Below are 20,005 nucleotides of genomic sequence, written 5' to 3' on the forward strand. Positions count from 1 at the left end.
TAAAGCTTGGCTAACTTTTTTCTTTAATGGAAGTTTTCACATACAAATCCAGAGTTATTTTACATCTGTCAATAATTCACAACTCTGAGCCTCCATTTCTATATGGCAACAGTCAGCCAGAGCTGAGCAGTGATTGGTCCCTTTTTCTGGAGCCTAGACCCTTGTCGACCAGCCCCTATATGTACATAAATTTGTAATCCTTGGGGGAAAAAAACACCATATCCAACAAAGTTGACAAATCACAGCCCCAATCCAGGCCGCTTCCTGTCTCTGAAAATAAAGTTGGTTTTTTTGTTGTTGTTTTTTTGCAGGTCTGGGGATGAAACCCAGGGGCATTCAACCTCCAAGCTATACCCCCTGCCCTATTTTTTATTCTTTATTTTGAAACAGGGTCTCACTGAGTTGCAGAGGGCCTCACTAAATAGCTGAGGCCGTCCGTGAACTGCGATCCTCCAGGTCTCAGCCTCCCGAATGCTGGGATGACAAGCGTGCGCCACCACGCCCGGCTTGTAAATAAAGTTAATGGAGCACAGTCAGAGTTCATATGATCTATGACTGTGTCCACAGTACAAAAGCAAAGTTGACTATTTGCAACAGGTATCTGATGGCCTGCGAAAGATTTACTCTCCAATTTCAGAAGTTTACCAACCTCTGTGCTATCTGTTCTCCATCAATCCCACTGATTAGTCACAAGCCTACTTCAAAATAAGGGCCAGAAGTGGACCCATCACTCTCACCTGGGACACAGCACAAGCCTCATCTGGATTCTCAAGACGCAGGAGAGAAAACTCAATGAGGACTTTACAGGCTGCTGCCACCGACTGAAGCTGGTTCCTGGGAACTGAGGAAGGAATGGACCTTGCTTAATCAGAGTGAGTCAAGCAACAAGACACTGAGCGCCATATGTCCAAGATTCCCAATATTGTGCCATGGTAATAATTATTAAAACCAACAACCAAATAGCAAACAAAGGCATTTTGGAGATAACAACCATAAATTGCTTATAGATTCATTAATCTTACATTTTCTAGAAATTAAAATGACTATAATGGGAAATATTTACATTACAATAAAAGTGTCAAGCACTTCACATATATTGATCAGGTAGTCCGTAGACCAATTCTATAAGGTAGATATAATCCCCTCCCATGTTTAATAGATGAGCAAACTTAAGAACAGAGAAGTTAAATGATTTGCCCAAGGTTGCACAGGTAAATTTATTTATTTATTTTTTTTTTTTTTTTTTTGGTGGTACTGGGGTTCCTGGAAGCCCTTCTACCTCCGGGCTACACTCCCAGACCTACCTTTTTTTTTTTTTTTTTTTTTTTGAAACAGGGTCTCTTAAGCCAGCACGGCTGGCTTCGAACCTGCATGATCCTCCAGTCTCTGCCTACCAAGCGCGGGAATTACAAGTGTGCACCACCACGCCTGGCTGCACAGGTAAATTTAAATCCAGGTCGGCCTCTCCAGTTCCTGTTCCTGACCACTAGAGTAACCTCCTCTCTTTTCCTACAAGTTCTAAAAGACTTTCTGCAAGGAGCTTGCTGCAAAAACTCTCTTCAGACTAATGTAGTTCTTCTAGCAGCTGCCAGTTTACATATAGTAAACAGCACTAGACAATAAAAAGTATTCAACAACGCTATAGTTTCCTCTAGTTAACTTGCTTAGCACACTATTCAAGCAAATAATTAGCATTATTCAGAACTGCATTAGTTAGGATAAAAAATACTAAAAATACAAAAATCCAGAAATTCTGTAAAATAGAGCTTAGTCACATTGCGTGTCGGAAAATTCAAAAAATGGGGAGCTGAAATTGAAATATCTTCATAAAGCAGAGAATGCAAGAGGAGAATTCACAGTCTCACCAAAACCAATAAGGTCAGTATCTACCACAACTGCCCCCCAAGAAATTCACAGGCCAGTAATTACTGGAAACACTAGTAAGATGCTCTCGAGGACCAAGGAAATGGAGGCTGACTCAATGCTTATCAGCAGGTGTCCAAGCTCCATACCTGGGCCACTCAGCTGGGGAGGGAGCTGTGGAACCCCACACAGCTGACTGTGCTCTCTGCTCTTAGAAGAACAGCTTAGGAGTGCTGAAACGTGGACTTCATTAACAACTTGTTCAGATGCTGGGACATGAGGATAAACAATCCCCCTATTCAAAAACCCTTGGGAGGGAGTGACGGGCAGAATACTTACTCAAGCTGCAGACTGTTGTAACGTAGTGTGTGGAAAGTGCAACAAAAGATGAGTAGAATGGCTCATACTGCTTCTCGTGGTGCAGGATTTCAGACTCGCTGCAAGGAAACAAGCCAGCCAACATTCAGTTAGTGCCTGCTAACGCCACACATCCCTTTATAGCAATTACCTTACTGAACCCTTTCAGCAGCCCTACGTGTAGGCAGTATTATCATCCCTATATTCAAGATTAGGGACTGGGGAAGTGGCACAGATGAGGCCCTGGGTTCAATTTCCAATACCACCAAAAAAAAAAAAAAAAAAAAAAAAAAATTGGGAAAGTGAAACCTAAATTATTATAATTAAATATATTCAAGGTATCAGGGCTCACTTAGTAAGCAGAGGCTAATAAAATATTTTCAAACACATTTAGAACTAATGCAAACAAAAACATAATAGGATACCAATTTGTCCTGTATTACTGATTAGCAAAGACCTAGAGCTAACACCTTCATTATTAATAACCAAAAGGTAAACTAGAGTACTCAAAATACTGTTAGTGAGAATGCAGATTCATCAACTTTGAAAAACCAAAACGCTAACCCAGAATGCAGTGACTTGAAAAGAACCAATAGGTCAAAGTAAGAAATCCTAAGCCGGGTGTGGTGGCGCACGCTTGTAATCCCCCACACTTGGGCGGCTGAGACAGGAGGATCGCACAGGTTCGAAGCCAGCCTCAGCTACTTAGTGAGGCTCTCATAACTTAGTGAGACCCTGTTTCCAAAAATAGGTCTGGGAGTATAGCCCGGAGGTAGAAAGCCTCTGGGTTCCACCCCCAGTACCACAAAAAAAAAAAAAAGTAAGAAATCCTGATCAGTGCTAACACCTCAAATTCACTCCCAGAGAATGAGAGTCCACACCACTCAATAACCCCTGCCTCTGTACAGCACTAGAAATAGGATGGATTCGAAGCAGATCACACAGGATCTGATAGTTTTTGAACCATGTTCTTATCTTTGGATGAGGAAATGTGCCCTCTTCTGTGAAAATCTGGAGCCTAACTAGGTCTGAAGGCTGGATACATTTAAGTCATTTTCTCTATCAAACCACGAAACACAGGGCAGAGGAAAGACTAAAATGTATCTTATATGGAAAGAGCAGGGAAATACGGCTCAATGGTTTCCTCAGTGAGTTAATTCACAGCAAGAAATACCAGCCTTGGAAGGGAAACGTAAACAGAGCTGGCGCTCCCTTCACTGCCAGCAAGGCTATCCACTTGCCAAATGAACACGCGAGCCGAAGACACGGCAGTGTGTGGAAGGAGCCTCTGCTCGCGATGTGCCACCTCAGTGGCACAGGGACTGGCCGTGCAGGAAGCCCACTGTTTGGAGATTTACCAAGGAGTAAAGGCGTGAGTGTCAAAGATTAGTCCCTTATTTTAGAACAGCTTCTTCACCAAGAAAAAATAGGAAACACCTATGATATACAAGGTTTCCTGCCCATCAAAGATCACGTTTCCCATTTGTCATGAGAAATTTTAAAAGATAGAAACCGTTAAGCACTAAGCAGCAGGTTCCTGGTGACCGGTTGGTTCATCGGTAAGGCTCGCACACACTGCAGCAAGCCCTAAGTCCCTGTGCTTCTACTTCACCTACTACGTCTCTGCTCCACTTCCATCCTTTTATTTTCTTATTCCTTGTTCTAAGGTTTTCCCATTCTATAATTTACTATCTTACTGAGTCACTTACCTTCTCTGTGCTATTTTTAAGTTTTTGGTACTGGAAATTGAACCCAGAGGCATTTTATCTCCAAACTACAACCCCAGCCCTAGATTTTTTTGTTGGTTTTTTTTTTAAACAGGATTTCACTGTTGCTGAGACTGGCCTCAATCTGATCCTCCTGTCTAAGCCACCCAAGTACTGAGATCACAGGTGTGCGCCAACATGCCTAGCTTCTCTGCTCTATTTTAAAAGCTCAGAGATGTTTAACCCCTTGTTTCAGGTGAACAGGTTTACTAAATCTAAGGGCAAAACCATCTATCCAAAAGATGAACTTACTCCCATTCTGGTGATGAAACACCCCAAAATATTACCATAATAAATTCATTTAAGTGCCTGGGCCCAGTGTCACCCCGTTGTTTTGTTTGTGTTGCTGTGTGTATGGGCACAGAGTGTGCACGACCTAGGGCCTTGAGAACCCCATTTTTATTTAACTAGCTCAATTTGTTCCCCTAGAATATACAACAGCCAGTAAGGCACAGTGACACACACTTGTAATCCCAGTACTTGGGAGGCTGAAACAGGAGGATCACAAGGTCATGGCCAGCAAGGCCCTCTAAACTTAGTAAGACCCTGTTTCAAATAAAAAATAAAATAGTGTTGGAGGTGAAGCTCAGAGGTAAAACGCCCCTGGGTTCAACCCAAAGTAACACACACACACATGCACACACACAAAAAAAGAAAACACAACAGCTGTATTCCAACAAGAAAACAAAAAATGCACTTTGGGGAGAGATCAACATTGGCAGAGGAAAAACAGAACCCTCTTCAGGTCCACTTGCAATTTGTTTAAGGCAACTAAAGATAAGGCTGGGAAACATTAGTTTTAAAAAGATTTGGCAGGTGTGGTGGGGCACACCTGTAATCCTGGCTACTCAGGAGGTTGAGGCAGGAGAATCACAAGTTCAAGGCCAGCCTGAGCAAGTTAGGAGAAAAAGGGGTTGGTGACAGAGCTCAATGTTAGAGGTACCTGGTTTCCATCACCAGTACTATAAAAACAAAGTGTGTGTGTGTGTGTGTGTGTGTGTGTGTGTGTGTGTCTGTCTGTCTGTCTGTCTTGAAGGAGAAGTGATGGACATTGCCATTTCTCCTTAGGAGACACAATCTCACTATGTTGCTCAGGATGGTCTTGAACTCATGACGCTCCAGTTCAGCCCCGAGTAGCAAGCAGTAGCAGGAATCACAGGCACGCGCCATCCATGACTGGTTTCATTGTCATATGTCTTGACTTTAAAGAAACATTGTACATGAGTCACCTAATAAAAATGTGCCCCTAAACTTCCCCGTCTGCCCTCACTCCCTATGAAACCGATAGACACCAAACACCAGAGTATGCTAAGGAAAGGAAAAGCAGAACACAGGGCAGGAGGTTAAGGGGGAAAGGGAAGAGAGAAGAAGCTGCGTAACACTCACATAGTTATAATAACTATAGTTACATAGCGCAAAGTGTAACACAGAGGAAAAAAGTAAGGAACTGAGAGGAAAGCCATTCCTCTGGCGGTCAAGCTGTCTTCCCAAACACCTGCTCCCTCTAACACACTGCAACAAATCCTAGCACGGCTGAGGTTGAAACACTGCTGACAGACATGGAATCTGAGCCCTGTCTATTCCATAATAAACAAATGCAATGCAGATTACAAAGGAAAATAGCAACTGAGCAGCAGGGTCACAGAAATCCAACTTGATGTGTAAGGGAAAAAAGAGTCGACCGGGGTCTAGAAATATCCTGCTCTCTTTAGGAAGAGTTGGAAATCTGAGGAGGGAGCACAATAAAAGACTAGGATTCACCTCCCTCCCCTTCGCAGTAACATTCCGCTCATCTTTCATAAACCTCATGTGCCTCTTACTTTATCGATTAATAAATTCCAAAGTAAAGAACTCAACTGGTTTCATAATACTTAAAGTTGTATATGCAACTTGTTACATATTATATATTTTATATCTCACACACATGTATGTTCATTCTGTGGTTGTTAAGCAAAGAACTAAGCGATTTCTTTCAAAGACTTCCCTCACACTCTTGGCAACTTGTGAATGTGACACAAAAACATAGAAACATTTATCACCAGGACTATCTCACAATTAGACAACATCTTTTGATGGTAGGCTTTTTTCTGCAGATCAATCATTAACTTATGTCCTACCTATAAATGCAAAGATAATAGCATCAGTATATCATTAGTATATCAAAATTAGTATTTCAAGATTTTTAGGAAATGATTATGCAGTACCTAATGGGATTATAACAGCCTCCTCCTTCCCAAATAACTAACTTTGCCCTAAATTCTATCAAATATCTTGGAGGCAAAGACTGTCAGAGTCTTAACACTAAGGCAGCCAGATCAGCCAAGGAAAGGCTGCCTCCAGGGAAAGGTGGTTTGGGGGTTTTTGTTTTTTGGGTTTAAAAAAATCTATAAAGAGCCGGGCGTGGTGGCACACGCTTGTAATCCCTGCACTCGGGAGGCTGAGACAGGAGAATCACACAGGTTCGAAGCCAGCCTCAGCTACTTAGTGAGACTCTCAGCTACTTAGTGAGACCCTGTTTCCAAATAAAATATAAAATGGATCTGGGAGTATAGCCCGGAGGTAGAAAGCCTTTGGGTTCCACCCTCAATACCACCAAAAAAAAAAAAAAATCTATAAAGACTCCATTAAATTGTCTAATGACAACTATTCTCACCAACATATCTTACACAGAGTTCAAGAAAGGAATTTTCTGTACCTTGACACAGAAAGCTACATTCAGCAATTCTACTAATTACCCAATTTATGGTATGTACAAGTTCTAACTTCATTTCTGGTCTCAAAAAGTAATCATGCTTGCCAGGCGTCCCGTGTTGCCCCACGCTTGTAATCCCCACTCTTGGGAGGCTGAGACAGGAAAATCACACAGGTTCAAAGCCATCCTCAGCTACTTAGTGAGGCTCTCAGCAACTTAGTGAGACCCTGTTTCCAAATAAAATATAAAATTGATCTGAGAGTATAGCCCGGAGGTAGAAAAGCTCCTACGTTCCATCCCCAGAATCAATCAATCTCTCTATATCTATCTATCTATCTATCTATCTATCTCTCTCTTTCTCTCTCTCTCTCTCACACACACACACACACACACACACACACAATGATAAAAAAAGTAATCATGCTTAAAACATTTTAAGACTTTACTACCTAAAGACATGCTAGCTATACACAATAAAAATGGAAATGAGACAGGCATGGTGGCGTACACTTGTTATCCCAGCATTTGGGAGGCTTAGACAGGAGGATAACATTCAAGGACAGCCTCAGCTACTACTTAGTGAGGTCCTTTGCAACTCAGTGAGACCCTGTCGCAAAATAAAGAATAAAAAATAGGGTGAAGGGTGTAGCTTGGAGGTAGAATATCCCTGGGTTCCATCCCCAATACCGCAAAAAAAAAAAAAGAAAGAATATGACTCAGGTATCTTTTTCTTTTAATAATCTAACTACAGCAGGGCATGGTAGCACATGTAATCCCAGTAATTAAGAGGCTGAGACAGGAGAATCACAGGTTCAAGGCCAACCTCAGCAACCTAGTTTCAAAATAAAAAATAAGTGGGGCATGGTGGTACATGCTTATAATTCCTCTGAGTACCTGGGAGGCTGAGACATGAGGAGGATTTCAGGTTTGCAGCCAGCCTAAACAACTTAGTAAGGCCCTCTGCAACTTAGTGAGACACTGTTTCAAAATATAAAATAGGGCTGAGAGTTTTGCTCAGAGGTAGAATATCCCCTGGGTTCAATTCCCAGTGTCAAAAAAAAAATTATTTTAAAAGGGGGGCTGGGAGCATAGCTCAAAGGTAGAATGCCCCTGGGTTCAATCTTGAGTACCAAAATATATGTATGTACGTACAAAGGTGTACAGACACACACATACACACACAAATAAAATAACATTTTTGAGAGTATGCCTTACTATTCTAATCTACGCCTCCTTTGTTTGGTTCACAAATTGATTAAAGTCAAACTTACCAAACAAGTCTAGACCTAAGAAATTTTAATCTACCTTTTCATCAGATGGTCAACTTCAACTATAAAAGGATGATTGAAAATACGAAGTAGAAAATGAAATACTGATTAATCTTAGATGAATCACACCCAACAATCAAAGGAGAGGAATTCAATGGATGAGCAGGCTTCCAGACAGGAAGCAAAAGCTAGTATAAGTCAAGACATCAAGAAGGAAAGCAGAGAATAGTAGACTGCCACACTAAATAAAGGTCCCAGCCAGGAGTAGTACGCACGCTTGAAAGACCAGAATTTGGGAGGCTGAAACAGGAGGATCGTGATTCACAGAGAGCTACTTAGTGAGGCCCTTTAAAGCTCAGTAAGACCCTGTTTCAAAATAAAGAATAAAAACTAGAGCTGAGGATGTAGCTCGGAGGTAGAATGCCCTTGGGTTCCATCCCTGGTACCGCAAAAAGAAAAAGAAAAAAATAAAATAGAAGGTCCCTTGAAACAAGGAAAAAGAACAGGGCTGGCATAACAATTGAAAGAAACAAAGACCTTTGGTATGGTGACACCACCACACACTTGTAATTCCAGTATTTGGGAGGCTGGTAAAGAATACAAGTTGAGGCCTTAGCATCTCAGCAAGACCATTTCAAAATAAAAATTTAAAAAGCTGGGGAAGCTGGGTATGGTGTCCCACACCTGTAATCCCAGTATTTCGGAGGCTGAGACAGGAGGATCACAGATTCAAGACCAGCCTCAGCAACTTAGTAAGACCCTGTTTCAAAATAAAAATAAAATAGGGCTGGGTGTTTAGCTAGGAGGTAGAATACCCCTGGGTTCAATTCTCAGTACCAAACAAAACAGGGCTAGGAGTGCAGTACAGTGTATAGCACCCCTGTGTTCAACCCCTAGTGCCAGAAAAAGAAAAAAGAAACAGGGAACCTCCGAAGACAGACAGGAGTGGCAACCACACAAGTAAAGCAGCGACCAAGGCATCTAAACCTGCGATTAGCTAGAAAAAAGCTCACCTTAGCATCTGGTACACTACTCTGTAAACAAACTATATGCAAAACATAGTCCCACAATTCTGAGACACTTATTTCACTTTTTGGAAAGGCAAATAAAAAAAAATCCTTTTCTTTCTTTCTTTCTTTTTTTTTTTTTTTTTTTTTTTTGCAGTACTAGGGAAGGAACCCAGGGCATTCTACCTCTGAGCTACACACCTAGCTCTATTTTTTATTCTTTATTTTGAAACAAGGTCTCGCTGAGTTGCAAAGGGCCTCACTAAGCAGCTAAGGCTGTCTTGGAACTGCAATCCTCCTTCTCAGCCTCCCAAATGTTGGAATTCCAAGTGTGTGCCTCCACGCCCGGCAGGAAAACTTTTAGGAAACTAATAGCATCAGAAAATTTGTGTTCTAAGCTGGCCATGGTGGTGTATGCTTCTAATCCCAGCATCTGGGAGGCTGAGATAGGAGGATTGCAGTTTATGGACAGCCTCAACTACTTAGTGAGACCCTGTTTCAAAATAAAGAATAAAAAGTAGGGCTGGGGGTGTAGCTCAGAGGTAGAATGCCCCTGGGTCCCATCCCCATTACCGGGAAAAAAAAAAAAATTGTGTTCTAAGGCAAGGGTCAGCAAAGATGACTGGCAGGTCAAGTCTAGCCAGTTGCCTATCTTTGTACAGCCCACAGCTAAGAGTAGTTTTTATACTTTTCTGTGTGTGTGTGTGTGTGTGTGTGTGTGTGTGTGGAGATTGAACCCAGAGGCATTCCCCAGCCTTATTTTATTTTTTATTTGGAAACAGAGTCTTGCTAGATTGACCAGAGTCTCAGTACTTGCTGAGGCTGTCCTCAAACCTGTGATCCTCCTGTCTCAGCCTCCCAAGTAATGGGCTTACAAGCGGGCACCACCATACCAGGCTGTTTTTAAACTTTTTTTTTTTTTTTTTTTTTGTGGTACTGGGGATGAAACCCAAGGGCATTCTACCTCCAGGCTATGCCCCCAGCACTATTTTTTAGTCTTTATTTTTTGAAACAGGGTCTCACTGAGCTGCAAAGGGCCTTACTAAGTAACTGGGGCTGTCCTCGAACCAGGATCCTGTCTCAGCCTCCCAAATGCTGGGATATAAGCATGCGCCACCACGCCCAGCTGTTTTTAAACTTTTTTACCACTGAATATTCTGTGACACATGAACTTCATATGAAATTCAGATTCCAGTTTCCAAATATAACATTTTAAAGAGAATGATCCGTTCACTCATAGGCAGTATTGTGTATGGCTGCTTACGTCTGCAACGGCTAAGCTGAACAGTCCATACAGACCACAGAACCTGTGACTATTTACTATCTGGTCCTTTACAAACAGTTTGCTGGCCCAGTGCTCTAAATTACTGAACACGTGGTATGTTGACTTGCCCTACACTGTGAAGAATGTGTGAGCCAGACAGTCCTTCCAGCAACTCTCCTAATGATCATACTCCTTTCACAGGACCTAAAGATGACATATAACAGGCTTTCAAAGTAACTGAACCCCACAAACCAAACAAGGCCTTCAAAGATCTCGCCTTCCAATGAAACCTCACATTACTAAACACCCAGCAGTTTGGACTTTTCTAAACTATAAAGTTCTTACACTAGTGTCTACAAACACAAACAGCTCTTGATTATCTCAGCTAATAAAGGATGTGAGGGGGGTCCCTAGCACTAAACTGGCAAAATTCAGTTGTATTTTCAGTTGATGTATTTGGCTTTGGCTCATTTGACAGATTTAAATGTTTGCTTAACTATTATATTTATTTGTGTGTGTGTGTGTGTGTGTGTGTGTGTGTGTGTGTGTGTGTAGATGGAACCCAGGGGCTTTCTACCTCTGGGCTATACTCCCAGACCTATTTTATATTTTATTTGGAAACAAGGTCTCACTAAGTTGCTGAGAGCCTCACTAAGTAACTGAGGCTGGCTTCAAACCTGTGCAATCCTGTCTCAGCCTCACAAATGCTGGGATTACAAGCCTGCATCACCATACCCAGCCTTAACTATTACAGTTTAAAAGACATGGTCCCAGAATACAAAATGTGTGCAGAGTTATCAATATTATAATGTCCTCAATTCACATCCATAAAACATGAAAGTATTCTAAAAGCAGGAGGATTGCAAGTTACAGTCTGAGCAACTTAATGAGATTCTGTTTCAAAAAAAAATAAATCAGAGCTGGGCAGTTTGTGGGCAGCCTCAGCTACTTAGTGAGGCCCTCTGCAACTTAGTGAAACTGTTTCAAAATTTAAAAAATAATAATAATAATAATAACCTGGGCATGGTGGCACACGCTTGTAATCCCAGAGCTTGGGCTGAAGCAGGAGGACTGCTTAGGTTTGAAGCCAGCCTCAGCTACTTAGTAAGGCTCTCAGCTACTCAGACCCTGTTTTCAAATAAAGTATAAAATAGGTCTGGGAGTATAACCTGGATGTAGAAAAGCCCAAGTCCCATCCCCAGTACCCCAAAAATAAATAAATATATATATATCAGGCCGGGTGTGGTGGCACACACTTGTAATCCCAGCATTTGGGAGGGAGGCTGAGACAGGAGGATCCAGGTTTGGGGCCAGCCCCAGCTACTTAGTGAGGTGCTTTGCAACTCAGTGAGAACCTGTTTCAAAATAAAATATTAAAAAATAGGGCCAAGAGTATAGCTCAGAGGTAAAATCCCCCTGGGTTTCATCCCTAGTACTGCAAAAAAAAAAAAAAAAAAAAAGTAAATAAAATAAAACAGAGCTAGGGGTCTAGCTCAGAGGTAGAATGCTCTCAAATGCCAAAAAAAAAAAAAAAAAAAAAAGAGAGTGAGAGAAAGTAGTACACTGTTGGCCAGAAGTGTTGGTACAAGCCTGTAACTCCAGTACTTGGGAGGCTAACACAGGAGGATCAGAGGTTTAAGACTAGCCTCAACAACACAGTGAGACTATCATCAATGTAGCAAGACCCTGTTTCAAAACAAAAAAATTTAAAAAGGGCCAGGCATGAAACTCAGAGGTAGAATGCCCCTAGGTTCATTCCTCAATACCAAAAGCAAAATAAAATAAAAGTGCTGGAATGCAGCTGAGAACTAGAATGCCCTTGGGTTCAATTCCCAGAACCACACCACACAAAAAAAGAGGCTACATAACCTGCCAGTAATATCTCTGATATTTGTTTATATTTTCGGGACTTAATAAATAGGTAAGAAAATCCATCTGTTCATTCTGGTTACCAAACCCAACCATTATTTTATTATAATCGGTTGGTAATTATGTATTCAGCCCCAGTTGGGTGGCACATGACTATAATCCTACTACCTGGAAAGCTGGGACAGGAGGATAGCAGGTTTTAGGCCAGCCTGGGAAACTCAGCAAGAACCTGCTTCAAAAATAAAGAAAGAAATAATAAAGAAGCTGGGCGTGGTGACACACTTGTAATCCCAGTACTTGGGAAGCTGAGACAGGAAGATCACAGACTCATAGCCAGCCTCGGCTATTTAGTGAGGTCCTCTGCAACTTAGTGAGACCTTGTTTAAAAAAATAAATAAATAAAAATAAAAAGTAGGGCTGAGGGTGTAGCTCAGAGGTAAAACACCCCTGGTTTAAATCCCCAGTATCACTAACAATAATAATGATAGTGACGATGATAATAATAATGGCTTATGGTGTAGGGTGTATCTCAGTGGGAAAACACCCCAGTAAAACCAACTAACAACAAAAAAAAATCTGTATTCAAAATGTCACAAGCCTAAGAACAACATTAATAAATAATGTGTCAATCATGGGCCTCCCTTGAATAACAAACAGCAACGTCTAACCTTCTGCATAACATTTATGTGTACCCGTGTTGGCAAGAAGATAAAATGACCCAGTTAGCAACTGCAGGGAAAATGAAAGTGAAATTGGCCGTAAAAGCGTTCAGTCTACTACTACGCTAACGAAAAGACCACTCTGAGTGAGCACAGTACGTCAAGAAAAGGGGCGACAGACAGTCTGAGATCACGGCCTTCCTAACTCGGCTCTCGAGATCTCAGAATCTCTGCAAAAAGACAAACGTAGCAGTAGGCCAATAAACAGTCCGTTTGCGAAAGAGTCTGAAGATGATTTTATTGAGAGAGAAAGAACACATTCCTTCGGGGGAAATGATCTCGCAGAATCAACACGCTGCGATGTTTTTAATTAAAGACCGTTACGGCAGAACTGTACAAGTCATGGCAAAGTCGAAAGAAAAGTCATCAGCGGTACCCAGCGGCTTCAGCCGCAGAAACAGCACGTGCCCCCGGCGATTGCAGCACCGCGGAGAGACCGTTACTAAATCGCGTCTCCGATCCGAAACCCCGGGCGGCATCCCGGCCCAGGCCGGGGGGGACGAGTGCGAGCGAGAAATGCAAACTCATCCATGCCCTGACCTCCGCACAGGGGCAGCCCCGAGGACCTTCCCCCGCGCGGAGCATCGCGAAGTCACTCGCGAACGTGTCGGGCCACGCCCTCCCGCGAGGGCCGCCGCGAAACTTTGACTCCAGCGGGGAAGTCGAGGCACCGATGACTTACCTGGGGCTGGCGGGAGGAAGCCCGGACGAGCCGGGTCGCCCTGGCCCGGGAGCCCCGAGGCCGTGGCTGGGGCGGGAGTTGCCGAGAGTCGGGAGGACGCCCGGGAAGCGGGTGTAGACGATCCGCCTCGACCTCCCCTCCCCCCCGAGCCGCCCGCCGGGGCCGCCGCCCGGTACCTCTCGATGACCGAGGCCACCAGCTGCGGCAACTCCTTCATCTCGAAGGCGGAGTAGGACGCGGACAGCAGAGGCCGCACGGCCACCTCCCAGCCCGGGGTCGTGTCGGGCCCCGCTGCCGGGGCCCCGGGCGCCGGCGCCGCCGCCGCCGCCTCCTCGCCGCCGCTCGTCGCCATCTTCCGTGGTACTACTGCGGCTCCCTCCGGGGGCTTGCCACCGGCCCAGCGCCGCCTCCCGGGAGGGGCGGAAGTGACGCAATCGGTTGCGTCAAACGGCGCGCCGCCGTCGCCCGCCGAAAGACGCGACGCGCCCGCGGACGGCCTCTGCGCTCGGGCAGAGCGGCGGGCGCGGCCTGGGGGCGGGCCGGAGGCCTGCGCCTGCGCAGAACGCGGCGCTGGCCGGAGGGCGGGTTGCCTTGTGCGCCTGCGCGGGAGCCTCCTGCACGTGGGAGCCCTGCGGCTTCCCAAAGCCCTGGAAAGGGTGAGTTTGGAGCTTGGTGTAGGTGGGCTTGTGAGGGACGGATGAATAGACTCTGATCGTTGAAGATAAGGACCCCAGCCCGGGACAGCCAAGGATAAGAAGAGGAGGCCCGATGCCTATCTCTTTCTCCATGTAGGGACCTCTGTAGTAGTTACATGCTAGCCCAACAGTTTTGCAAAGCTTTCTCCTTCTCATACCTACCCCGATTTTTTTTTTTTGGGGGGGGGCCACTGGGAGTGGAACCCAGAGGTATTCTACCTCCAAGAGACACCCCCCCACACCCTGTTTTTTTTTTTTTTTTCTTTCCGGTTCTGGAGATGGAACCCAAGAGCATTCGACTACCAAGCTACACCCCCTGCCCAATGTTTTATTCTTTATTTTGAAACAAGGTCTCACCAAGTTGCAGAGGGCCTCACTAAGTAGCTGAGGCCGTCTGGAAAGCGCAATCCAACAGTCTCAGCCTCCCAAATGCTGGGATTACAAGCATGCGCCACCACACCCGGCTATTACTTATTTTTGAAGCAAGGTCTCACTGAGTTGCAAAGGGCCTCACTACGTAGCTGAGGCTGGCCGGGAACCATGATCCTCCTGTCTCAGCCTCCCAAACGCGGGGATTACTGTAGAAGGCAAGTCACCTAGCCTAACTCCATCTTTGTCCCCTGGGTGACATTGTGTTCCAGTAAAAACCACCAAAACTGGCCCTACCAATCAGAATGCAGAGTTCTGATCTGAGTCAATGCACACTAAAAAAATATCCTGGGCCGGGAGTGGTGGCACATGCTTGTAATCCCAGTACTTGGGAGGCTGAGACAGGATGATCACACAGGTTCAAAACCAGCCTCAGCTACTTAGGCTCTCAGAAACTTAGACCCTTTTTTCAAATAAAATATAAAATAGGTCTGGGAGTATAGTCCAGAGGTAGAAAAGCCCCTGGGTTCTACCCCCAGTACCACACACACACACACACACAAATAATAATAATAACAATAATAATAATAATAATAGTAATAAAAAAAGACATCCTGGTTACGGGATGCCCACATTCTGGAACAGTTGACTTGGTACAGAAATAGGGGGGCCAGTGGCCAGGTGGCCTTGACCAATCATGATTACTAAGCTCTGTTTCCCCTTCCGCAGTTTTTGTCTTTATAAACCCTGCCTAACCTCCTAACTGCGCACCTTCCTCAAGTGTCCAACTTGGATACCGAGGGTTGCCACTGGCCGGCTAAATAAAGGCTTCTGTTAGCCATACCTGTGGTCTCCTGCGGTTTCTCAGACCCTCGCTCTGGGGGTATACAACATTTGGAGACCCCGGCGAGATTTCTGAGATTCCCCAGTTGATTACCAGCAAGACTAAATTTGTGGCCACCACTGCCGATTGGCACGGTGACAGAGGGGAGCCCCTGAGAAGACGTTCCTCGGCCTCGTCCCTAGCGGAAACTGTGCCAGGACGCACCTGGTTGAAGCCTCCTGTTTTCAGGTAGGTCAACCCCTAGGAGATTGGACAGGCTGGACGCGGCCGCTCACTCCAACTCCAGAGGCCGGACGGGACACCACCCGCCCTCCTGTATGAGTTTTCTGAAGTCCCGTGTTGTCCAAACGTGTGCTGTTTCTGTGTTTTTGTCGGCATAGGTGTCACTTGGCTTGTATTGCTTATATGTTGTCTACTTATTGAGGCAGGTCTCATTATGGGCCAAAGTCAGTCAAATGAATTTTGTACGGTTCTCCAATGTTTTTTAAGTAATATTAAGGATTTTCAGAAAAGAGCCGCTGATTATGGGATGGAGGTTGACCGTAGTGTCCTTCAACGTCCCTGTGAAATAGATTGGCCTCTTCTAAAGATAGTTAGCCACCTGAGGGCAAAACTGACTGGCCCACTATCCTCGGAGTACAGTGGAAGGTTTTTGGAAAACTGGACCACCCCGACCAAATTCCTTACATCCAGATTTGGTCTGATACCCTTTTTGACCACCCTAAATGGTTAAAAGGTTGTGGGGAAGAAATTGGGCCTTCTTCAGGTAAATCAAAAGTTAAGAGGTAGCCGGGCGTGGTGGCACATGCTTGTAATCCCAGCATTCAATAGGCTGAGACTGGAGGATCCCCGTTCGCAGACAGCCTCAACTACTTAGGCCCTCCGCAACTTAGTGAGACCCTGTCTCAAAATAAAGAATAAATAATAGGGCAGGGCGTGTAGCTCGGAGGTCAAATGCCCCTGAGTTCCATCTGCAGACCTGTAAAAACAAGCAACAAAAAAAAAAGAGGTCAACTTTGGTAACCAGACCTCCTCCCACACCCTTTACAAAGAAGAGGATACCAGAGGTCCTACCCGAACCATAAGAGGATTCCACAATCACTTCTTCCGTGTATCCTTCCCTACCTCCTCCCTATCCGCCTTCCTCCCCCTCTGCCCCCGAACCAAGCCCTGGTCCCCACCTCGTGTTGCCTCCCCACACGCGGGGAGGCGCAGCCTACGGACCACAGCCAACTGCAGTTCTCCTCTCCGACAGGCCCCCTCAGCCACTGGTCCTTTTATGGTGTATGTTCCTTTTACTACCAGTGATCTTTATATTTGGAAAAACCAAAATCCCTCTTTTCATGAGTCCCCTCGGGGTCTCATTCCCCTCCTCGCGTCCGTGTTCTGTACCCGTCAGCACACTTGGGATGACTGCCAGCAGCTGTTTCAGACTCTCTTTACATGAGAAGAAAGAGCGGGTCTGCCGTGCAGCATAGTCCCAGCATGGCGAACTATTCTTGATTCCAGTGGTCATCCTCCTACTGACTCCGAAGGTCTCAGCTGCATTTTTCCCAGTCGCAGACCCGATTGGAACCCCAATGAGGACCGAGGTGAGGAGGATCTAGACCGGTACCGCCAAACACTGTTACGGGGTGTCTAAGCGGCTACTCGTAAGCCTACTAATTTATCTCATGTAAGCGAAACCATCCAGGGGCCCACTGAGTCCCCAAGTGCATTTCTATTATGCCTCCCGGAGACTACTGGCTCTATTCACCAATCGACACAGAGGCCCCTGCAAGTAGACGAGAAGATAGCCATAAACTTGGCTTTCGTCTTCCAGTCGGCCCCAAATATTAGAAAGAAGTTGCAGAAAGTGGAGGGATTTGAGGGGAAGGTGCTGTCAGAACTAGTGGAGATTGCTCAGCGTGTCTTCAACACCGAGACTCACTTCAATAAAAGCAAACTAAGAGACTAGTAAAAGTTCTCCTTGCCAGCCAAGGAAGGCCAGGGAGTCAGAGGCCTCCCAGACCGCAACAAAACCGGGATCAAGCCCCTCTTAAGCAGAATCAGTGTGCATACTATAAGAAGGAGGGACACTGGAAAAACGAGTGTCCACGGAGAAAAGCTACTCCCCCAAAGCAGGTCCTTCACCTGCAGGGGGACATGGACTGAGACAGTCAGGGCTCCTTCTCAGTGAGCCCCTGGGAGCCCAGGGTAACGTTAAACTTAGGGAGCACCCCTGTATCTTTCTTAGTGGATATGGGGGCAACTTTTTCTGTCCTAAAGGGACCAGTGGGACCTGTATCTTGGAAGTACCCTCCCACATCCTGGTCCCTTGGGAGAAGAGTTCCTCTTAAATAAAGATTCAGATGGGACAGGGATACCAATAGATGAGGGCCTAATAGCTAAACTAATAGAGCTGAGCACCAAGGTCCCATGGGTATGGGCTGAAGAGAACCCCCCAGGGCTGGCAAGTCACCGACCACCCATAGTGATGCAGCTGACCTCAAATGCTACTCTTATTAGAGTAAAGCAATACCCAATAAGCCACAAGGCTAAAAGGGGGATAACCAAACACATTAACCGACTTCTTGAGTTTAGCCTTCTGACCCGGGCAAATCGCCACAGAACACCCCACTACTGCCTGTCCAGAAGCTCTGAACCGATGATTACTGACGTGTTCAAGATCCAAGAGAGGTCAACAAACAAGTGGAGACTCTCCACCCTACAGTGACCAATCTTAAACTCTCCTCAGCCTGCTGCCACCCAGTCACACTATTCATAGTGTACTGGACTTAAAGGATGTCTTCTTCAGCCTTCCACTGGCCACGGAGAATCAGCCTCTCTGCGTTCAAATGGACTGATCGAGAAGAAGAGTTTTCAGGGCAACTCACGTGGACCAGGCTCCCCCAGGGATTTAAAAATTCACCCACTTTGTTTGATGCGGCCCTAAGCCAGGATTTGCAGGAATTTAGACTTAACTGCCCAAACGTCCTGCTTCAATATGTGGACAACTTAACTTGTGGCCACAAAGACTGTGCCTGAATGCAGACAGGCCACATTAGACTTAGTTTGAGACCCTCCAGGATCTGGGCTATCGAGTGTCAACCAAAAGGCCCAACTGAGTAGCACCCAGGTAACCTATCTGGGCTACCAATTAGAAAAAAAGGATGCGAAGACTATCAACCGACCTCATCCGAGCCATTCTTCAAATCCCCCGGCCTCAGACAAAATGTCAAATTCGGGGATTCCTGGGAGCTGCCAGGTATTGCCGACTCTGGATCTTGGGGTTTGCTGAAATAGCAAGACCCCTTTATGAAGCCACCAAAGGGCCAGGAGAGGCAATCGATTGGGATAAAAGTATTCAGACAGCCTTTTCACATCTAAAGCAATCACTCATACAGGTACCTGCTCTGGCCCTCCCCAATTTGGAAAAGCCTTTTCAACTGTTCACAGATGAAAAGGGCGGAGAAGAAAAGGAGTCTTGACGCAGAATCTAGGACCCTGGAGGAGGCCAGTGGCCTATCTCTCAAAGAAACTGGACTACGTGGTAGCTTGATGGCCAAACTGCCTAAGAGCGATAGTGGCCACCGCCCTTCTGACCAAAGAAGCTTCAAAATTAACTCTGGGGCAGGAACTTCAGATTATAGCCCCACATGCAGTGGAGACTGCCCTTCGGTCACCTACCCCCCTACACCGGTGGATCTCAAATGCCCACCTGACTCGTTACCAAACCCAGCTCCCAGATTCTGAGAGGATAATATTTCTAACTACAACAGCCCTGAACCTGGCTACTTTGCTGCCAGACATCGACCTGCCAGATGCTTTCCACCAGAACATGACTGCCTCGGCACCCTGGAGACTTCCCAGGGTTCCCGCCCAGATCTCACAGATGTGCCTCGGGAGTCCCCAAATGAGGATCTCTTCACAGATGGCAGCAGTTTTATCCTCGATGGAGTCCGGTAGGCAGGGCCTGCAGTGGTACTATGACAAGGTACTGACATGTGGTACTGACAAGGTACTATGGGCCCAGGCCCTGGGACATGCACTTCAACACAGAAAGCTGACTTGATTGCCCTAACACAGGCCTTAATACATGGCAAAAATAAAACTATGAACGTATACACTGATAGCCGATACGCATTCTCCACCACACATGTCCACAGGGCAATATATAAAGAAAGGGGGCTATTAACTTCAGGAGGGAAAAGTATTAAAAATATTCCCGAAATTCTGGCCCTTCTAGAAGCAATATAGTTCCCTAAAAAGATTGCCGTCATGCATTGTCGAGCCCACCAGAAGGACATTCTCCTGAGAACGGGGGAAATGAACTGGGTGACGAGACAGCCAAGCGAGTGGCTCTACACCCATTGGGATCTCTAAATCTCCTGGCTTTCGTCCCCAATCATCATCTGCCAGAAACTCCTAACTATACTCCTGAGATTCCAAAGGATCACAGGAAAACCAGGCGTGGTGGCGCATGCTTGTAACCCCACCACTTCGAAGACTGAGACAGAAGGATCACACGGGTTCGAAGCCAGCCTCAGCTACTGAGTGAGGCTCTCAGCAGCTTAGTGAGACCCTCTTTCCAAATAAAGTATAAAAATAGGTTTGGGAGTATAGCCCAG

General features: G+C 45.6%; 1 protein-coding gene across 1 annotated transcript in view; it reads right to left on the reverse strand.

The window, feature by feature from the left end:
- Positions 1-13,839, reverse strand: part of UBR4 (ubiquitin protein ligase E3 component n-recognin 4) — a gene marked incomplete at both ends in the record, with an annotated part of 142,096 nt that extends 128,257 nt beyond the window's left edge. Inside the window, 3 exons of the mRNA XM_080690743.1 lie at positions 738-841; positions 2,203-2,300; positions 13,664-13,839. Of these exons, the coding sequence (XP_080546869.1) occupies positions 738-841; positions 2,203-2,300; positions 13,664-13,839 (378 nt within the window). The remainder of the gene's footprint in view (positions 1-737; positions 842-2,202; positions 2,301-13,663) is intronic.
- Positions 13,840-20,005: the final 6,166 nt, after the last annotated feature.

The sequence above is a fragment of the Muscardinus avellanarius genome (genome assembly GCF_963383645.1).
Source record: "Muscardinus avellanarius genome assembly, chromosome: 3".
Taxonomy (NCBI): domain Eukaryota; kingdom Metazoa; phylum Chordata; class Mammalia; order Rodentia; family Gliridae; genus Muscardinus; species Muscardinus avellanarius.